Source organism: Nicotiana attenuata, unplaced genomic scaffold (assembly GCF_001879085.1).
Source record: "Nicotiana attenuata strain UT unplaced genomic scaffold, NIATTr2, whole genome shotgun sequence".
In the NCBI taxonomy this organism is placed as follows: domain Eukaryota; kingdom Viridiplantae; phylum Streptophyta; class Magnoliopsida; order Solanales; family Solanaceae; genus Nicotiana; species Nicotiana attenuata.
The window spans coordinates 37,213-44,588 of NW_017670900.1; the positions used below are offsets into that span (position 1 = coordinate 37,213).

Genomic DNA, 7,376 nt, shown 5'->3' on the forward strand with positions numbered 1-7,376 from the left:
TCAAAAAATGCTTTAAAGAATTGGGATAATCCAAGACTTTGAATTGTCACTTCCCTATGAATTCAGTTGCAAGACAAAAGAAGCTATTATAAATTCCAAGTTAGCTTCATCTTTATCGTCCATTTGCTATTGCCCACCTATTACTTTCTCTTTAGAGGGAAACTTAATAAGACTGATACGACAGAGGAATATAACTTTAATGTTTGCCTTTTTCTTTTGCTTTTAGCTAAACAAGTTGACTGAAGATAAATCATAAGTATTCACTAAACTCCTTTAACGTCAACAGGATGAACATACTTTTTCCTTTTTAATTGAAAAGGGACCAAATGATGTCAAATAAGAGAAGACCAAACAAACATACCAAAAACAAAATCACAACTTCTTGCTTTTCCTAATTTCTCTCTTTTAATTTGGATAAATTATTTTTGTAACTCCCAAAGTTTTCACAAATTCTCTCTTAAATTATCCTTCCTAGTAGGCCACGTTACGCCCTTTTAATATTCTCGTTGAAATTGAGATAAACTTCAATGTAACTAATGTCTCGGCTAACTTGTGAATTTATAAAAAGAATTCCGTTACCGGGAATCGAACCCGGGTCTCCTGGGTGAAAGCCAGATATCCTAACCGCTGGACGATAACGGATTTGTTATTGAGGTTGTCCGATTTATTTATTTATACGTTTACAAATACTTTTGGTTAACAGTTGCTCATTGATCACCAATTCTGAACATAGAATAGCATCAGTTAAAACTTAATTTACGAAGTATTGAAGATGAAGTTGTAAACAAGCCATATATTCAAGTGAGCTCGGCTTAGTTAGCTCTTTTAGACAAATGATTCTATGCCAGCGAGCTTGAGTTCGAGTTTTAATTTAATCGTAAAACTAATTGGCATCGAACTGTTTATGAACTTGTTCACGTTTTCATCTGAATTTACTATTTTTGAAACTATTCTCTTCACAAAGAAAATGATAGTTTTCCTATTGAACTATATTTAGGAGTCAATGAGGCATTTGGTTTCATGTGCAAGATGTCTATGTATAGTTTATTTGAAAAATGAGAGAACACTAGATGCTGTTGGTGAAACAAATTCGAATTGTTTAAAGGGTTTTGATTTAATTACCTATCATATATTTGAACTTTTCGTGGAATAGATTACCGAGTAGATATATAAACAGTGGCAATTTTCTGCCATTCAACTGAGAAGCATAATACATCCTGTGATGCATTAATTCTCCACTTAAACATGGTACAAAAGTAGTCCATTGGATAACAAATACTGGACCCATAATATTCCTTTAACCAAAACCTCTTTTGTCCTATATAATGATGCAACAAGAGAAAAAGGAAAATCCAAAATAAAGAGCAGATAAAAAAGAGATGCACCATTTACAGATGTCAGAACCTAGTTAAAAGACTTGCCCTACATTAACATCTGTTAACAACATGGGCTAAGGTTCCAATAGACATGGGATGGTATCATTCGACTGTTGAAAAGGACTCCTCCCTTTTTGGGTTTTCTCCTTTTCACTCAATATATAATTGGAATAGAAGAAACAACACATAAATGTCAAATGACTTTTACTTTTGACTGCAAATTTCCCAACATCTTCTAAATATTTTGAATAATAAAAGAATCACAATACCTTTTAAGTTTTTAACATTCAAATTATGTTTTAAAGTTTTTGGAAAATAAAGATGAGTAACTTTTTTACAACAAGACTGCCATACTTACGAACAAAGTAGTACGTCAAAATGCAACAAGAGAAGGAAAAAAAAAATTGTTTTGAGTTAACTAATTTTTAAGAAGCAGAAAAAAGTAAATTCTTCTCACAAATACTTTTAAAAAAAAAACTTTTAAGAAAATACATTTAGAAGCACTTTTAAAAATTTGATCAAAAACTAATTGTTGCTCAAAAATACTTTTCAAACTAATTAGTCAAACACAGATAGTTTCTTATTTCGAAAATTTCAAAATAAACTAATGTTAGAAATTTGGCCACACACTAAATATAATATTCCAAGCAAACTTTTGGGTCCTAAATTAGTGACTATTGATGGCACATCAGATCAAAGAAAATTAATGAACGTTTTATTTCCAACAAAAGAAGCCAGTTCTATCCCCTTCCCCACAAACATATGATTCCCTAACTTTTTACTGTGTGATGCTACCTAACATACTCTATTTCAGCCAACCTATAACACTACAGACAGTACGACATAACACGAGGCCTCATCTTCTCCCAACTACTCACTTTACTTTATTTATACATCCCATATTCAAAACTAATAACATGCTTTCTACTAATGATCAGAATATTTTTATTAAAAATTCAATAGTCTTAAAAAATGCTTTCAAAATTAGAAATTAAAAATCTATTGTGACAAGCTACTTAGTACTAGTTTAAAATAAAAACTAGGTAGGCACAGATAAAAGGCCATCCCTACATTAGAAAGCTAAAGGTAGTTGGAACAAATGAATGCAGAGGGACAGAAATGGTCCAAACTACAAGCACCAAATATGATATAGACTAACAAAAGAGGGAAATAAAAATTCCAATTTGCTAGTTTTCATTGCCATAAAAGACTAAACCGTCTTCCCATTTGATATTGCCCTATACTTTCCTTAAATCACAACCTATTCATCGGCCGGCCCACACAAGGCCACAATGAAACAACAGTTGATATTACAAAAAGGGAAAATGGGAAGAGTAGCAGAAATAGTTTTTAATACTAGTAGCAATAGAGTAAAATTAGCACTTGACAATTAAGTCTTCTAAAATTTACTACAGTAGTAGACTTTTTCTCAAAATGGAGCTGTTGACGTCCGATAGAGAGACTTCTTTTTAGGAACTTGAGCAGCTGCTTCTAAGCGTAACTGGCCATATGAAAGAGAACAACAAGTTAAAATGATGATTCTGTTATATATTCTGTTTTCTAATTAAATAAATCACTAGTTGTTAACGGAATGAATAATGTCAGTAAATGAAAAGCAAAACAAAGTAAAAAGAAAGGACCTGTTGTTGCTGTTTCTTGAGCCTGGCATTTTCTTTTAATAAATGGGCAACTTCCAGCTCTAACTCGTTCATATAAGCCTGAAAGTATGGAGAAAAATCAAATGAGAAAAAAATAAGAGAGAAGACTTAGCATATTGTCCAAACCAAGAAGACATATATAAAGAAAAGGAGGAGCAAAGATTAAGAATAACTAGTTCCAAACAAAATGTTCATGCCCCTGAATAATGTTTTTTTTCCCTTCTTATGTAATGTCCTTTTCTGTTTTTTTTTTTTTTGTTTTTTAAAGGGACAATGACCATCTTTAGTCGAATAAACATAGTTTATTGCTAAAAATCGACAACACAACAGAAAACAATTTTAAAACGACATATGATTAAGAAAATGCTAGCTACTTTCCTGCTTTCTAGCCCTTGATCTAGCAGCAGACTCACGGTTCTTGATCATCCTTTTATTTCTCCTGTCCCCTGCAGAATTATTCTCTGTTTCAGGGACCCTTTTCCTTCCATTAGCAGCTGAAGAAGCCAAGCCCTCAAATGGGACTTGAGAAATAGGTGTTGGTGGGCGCAATATTGAGTTTTGACTAAAGAAATGAAGCTCTGGAACTGAGTTCAAATTCAACATAGTAGTAGACGGAACAGGAGAAGCTGCTGGTGGTGGTTGAGGGTCAGTAGCAAAAGGCCGAGCTAAGAAATCTTGTAAAATCATACCACCAAAATTAGCAGTTTGATGATGATCATGATCTCTAGAGTAAGTAGTAGTGTGTTCTTGAAGTGAAGAAAGATTAATGTCTTTCCAAACTTCTTCCATGGTTTTAAGTCTTGGATTTAGATGATGATTTGAAGGAGAAAATGGAGAACGAGATGAAGAAGATGATGATGATGATTTGGAAGAAGAAGAAGAAGATGAAATGCCCCTGCTACTACTGGTTGATGACCACATTTTTGGAGAAGCAGAACAAAGAGTAAAAAGGGAAAAACTTTATTGAGAAAGCGAATTTAGAATGTACTATTTTATCTTCTAGCTACTACTTACTTCTTTCTAGTACTACCACTAACAATAAAAAGAGACACAAAACTCCTCAAAACCAACCAGCCCTTAGGCGCAATCTCGACGGAGGGGAAGCAATACAAGTCACAAAATGGTGATGTCTGATTTTGTATTGTCATGTCGAAATAGTACGATAATCCACGCGCCCCAATATGTGATGTTTTGGCGGTGAGAATGTACTATAACATTTCTCTAAAGTCACCTTAAAAGTACCAAGTTGGGAGAAGAAGAGAATAGAATGAAGAATGAAGCCACTGCAATCATCTAGTTTGTTAATTAAAGGCATTTGATTTGAACTGGTAATATTGTTGGAGAGGAAATAAAAGAGGACTCATCTTAATTTAGTAAAATTTATTTCCTTGTTATATGAAATGCAACAACCTGGCTCGTGAACTACTTCTAGGTATTATAAGTGGCTATATTTATCATAACTAGTTTTACGTTATCGCGATGCGCGTGTATTATTACGACGTATAAAATTTTAAAAATTACATAAAATATTATTAAAATTAGGTTTGAGTTATAAAATAAAATTTAAAAATCTAAGCTCTTAAAAATGGCGAATATTAATCCTATTTAGTCAATAAAATAGTTGATCGCCTAATTAAGCATGATAACTACGTAACCAAGATATATTTAAAAGCTTAGTGATGATATATTATGTATCCGGCCCCTTGTTTTTGTTTTTGTTTTTGTTTTTGTTTTTGTTTTGTATCAATACGATCGTCTAGATACAATGTACTCTAGAGACGTTAATTATAAAAAGAAAAAGAATCGGTGACAAACAAATTTTATACTTACATTATAAAATTCATCGCTAATCCTATTTAATGACGGCATATCATCCAAATTTTTATTATCCAAGATGAATTTTGTAGCTAATTCCTATTTTTTTTGTAAAATTATGTAATAAATTTCTTAGTAAATATTAATTTCGTTTTTACCAAAAGACAATGTCATTTTTCATGTATTTAACGGGAATAAGCATTAAATTTTAAGTGATATTTCTAACTTGGTTATGTTTCCTCCTCAACAAGTAATAAAATAAATTTTTATCACTAATAAATGATCACTATTTTTTCCAAGCATAATTACTATTTTAAATTCTTTCTAGCATGTCGTTTCTAAGAGTAGAAAAGAAACGAATTAGACAGCCAAGCTTCTAAGGAATACTTATTATTAAAATCATACGAACAACAAACTGTTCATATGAATGGATTAAAGAGGCAAAATTGGTCCGGTATAAATAAATACTAATCATAAAGAATAAAAGATTTACACAGATCGGCGAGTTCGTTGTTGGAAAAAAAAAACTTTTCGCCTAATTTTTTGCATTCATTTTTATTTTATTAATAGTTCGTGCAGCCTTATTAGGAAAATATCTCCAATACAGAGTTATATTCGGAACAATTTATTTGATTTCAAACTCCTAAATATTAGGTAAGTTTTATGATTTTACAATTTTATCCAATGTAAAATATATTTTTAAAGGGTACAAAAAGGCGAACGATATTTCGCTAATGGCCTTCGTACTTTTAATATAGTGCTAGTCTCTATACTCGTGCGTTACACGAATATTTTAAGTCAAATATCACATAATTTGTACGAAAGATATTAAAAATTTAATTGCATAGGTATTCTAATAGTAACATTTGTTAGAGAAATAAAATAGAACTAAATCATGTAAAAAGAGTTACTCACAAGTATAATAATCAATCAATATTTTCAAATTATTTTGATCAGTCTATATCTTGATTTGAAGATTCCTGCTTTAATAACTAAGAAGAAAAGTAATTAGCCACTATTTAATTCAAAAGATATTAGAATCTTTTTGAACAAATCAATCAAAGAGAATGAAGGGGTAAATCTTAGTTAAACATAATAAATTCCAGATCAATAAATTAATTGGGAAAATCAATACATAAGATGAAATAGAGGTAACCAATATTCTTGAAACTTTCCATAATGGATCTCATTAATCAATGGATGAAACCATTTTACATGTTCTCTTGGGGATTGCTTCGTTCTTCCTTTTACGATGGAGATTACAGATGAGAGAAAAAGGGAGGGAGAGAGAGAGAACCAGATTACAGATGAGAGAAAAAGGGAGAGAGAGAGAACCAGAAGCCCCCCATGTATTGGGAGACTCCTCCCCTATGTATAGTTATGGAACGCTCGCTATGGGTCAATACAGATTCGCACAACGTCCGCTTTCGTCATTCCCTTATTGTCGTTCTTTATCACGGTGCGTGTTATGAGTCCGGGGTTTTGGAGCAAACCATGTCGTCTCTCACTATCCCGTCGCTTGGACGGGATCTTGGTCAGGCTGACTGCAGCGATCAGATTTTGACCAATACAGTTAGTCCCTCCGCCTGCCGGGGTCGTCTTTTGTCGGTCCTGGTAGGCGGATTATAATTATTATGTATCTAAGAGAAATCTGATCACCTATCCCTTGGGTGTGGTCTTTAGATTCTGGCAATGCGACGACGTCCTTTCGATATCCTCGAACCACTTTGGTCATTTTTGGAACCTGAACATCATTTGTCTTGAAGCGTTGTTTATTGTTACCTTCCATTATGACACACGTTACTAGGGGGTCAAACCGTTTCATGCCCTATCAACCTCAATTGGCGACTCTTGGATTTCGTGCTCGGAAAATTTATGTCTCTTATAAATAGGACTGCACCATTCGATTTGACGCATTCTTTGCCTTTGCTTAAGAAAACTTTGCGAATCCTCTTTCCTCCCGATACTTCGGATTTTTGATTTCCTTTAGTTGGCAAGGAATTTTCGTCTTTCCTTTTCTTTATTCTTTTGCTTTATCAAATTGATCCAAATGGCTGGCGATTCTTCTCGCGCTGACCTTTCTTCCCCAACTCCGATGCCGGAAAACGATGTTCTGGCCACTGGAGGACCAGAAGTGGTAGAAGATGAGGAGGTCCCATCGGTGGCTGAGATCTTGCCTCGCCCTGGAAAAGCGTGGAGCAATTTTCACAGCCCCGCCGGGGAGGAGCCGAAACCTGCTCCATCCGTCATAACTAAGGAGGGGATCGCAGAATTGAAGGCTAGGTGGGGGATCCCTCGCCACGTTGAAATACTGCCAGCGGTGGGGGACGACATAGTCCATTTTGATCGCCTAGGGTATTGCACGTTCTACGCCTACCCCTTTATTGTCGGATACACGCTTCCTCTTCCTCTCTTGGTGGTAGATTTCTGCCACTTTTACGAGGTATGCCCAGCGCAACTTTCGCCGTACCTGTACAAATTGTTCCTCATGCTGCTCAAGTTTGCGGAGCTTGCTGGTCGTGAGATC

General features: G+C 34.2%; 1 protein-coding gene and 1 non-coding gene across 2 annotated transcripts; both read right to left on the minus strand.

Moving 5' to 3' along the window:
• Window positions 1-570: 570 nt before the first annotated feature.
• Window positions 571-642, minus strand: TRNAE-UUC. The gene has a single exon. It is a non-coding gene; the product is annotated as a tRNA-Glu (tRNA).
• A 1,905-nt stretch (window positions 643-2,547) lies between these two features.
• Window positions 2,548-4,382, minus strand: LOC109244338 (bZIP transcription factor 27-like). Its single transcript, XM_019411405.1, has 2 exons — window positions 3,017-4,382; window positions 2,548-2,877 (listed from the first exon to the last, which is right to left on the minus strand). The coding sequence occupies exon 1, from the start codon at window positions 3,953-3,955 to the stop codon at window positions 3,401-3,403; it is 555 nt and encodes a 184-aa protein (XP_019266950.1). The 5' UTR covers window positions 3,956-4,382; the 3' UTR covers window positions 2,548-2,877; window positions 3,017-3,400.
• Window positions 4,383-7,376: the final 2,994 nt, after the last annotated feature.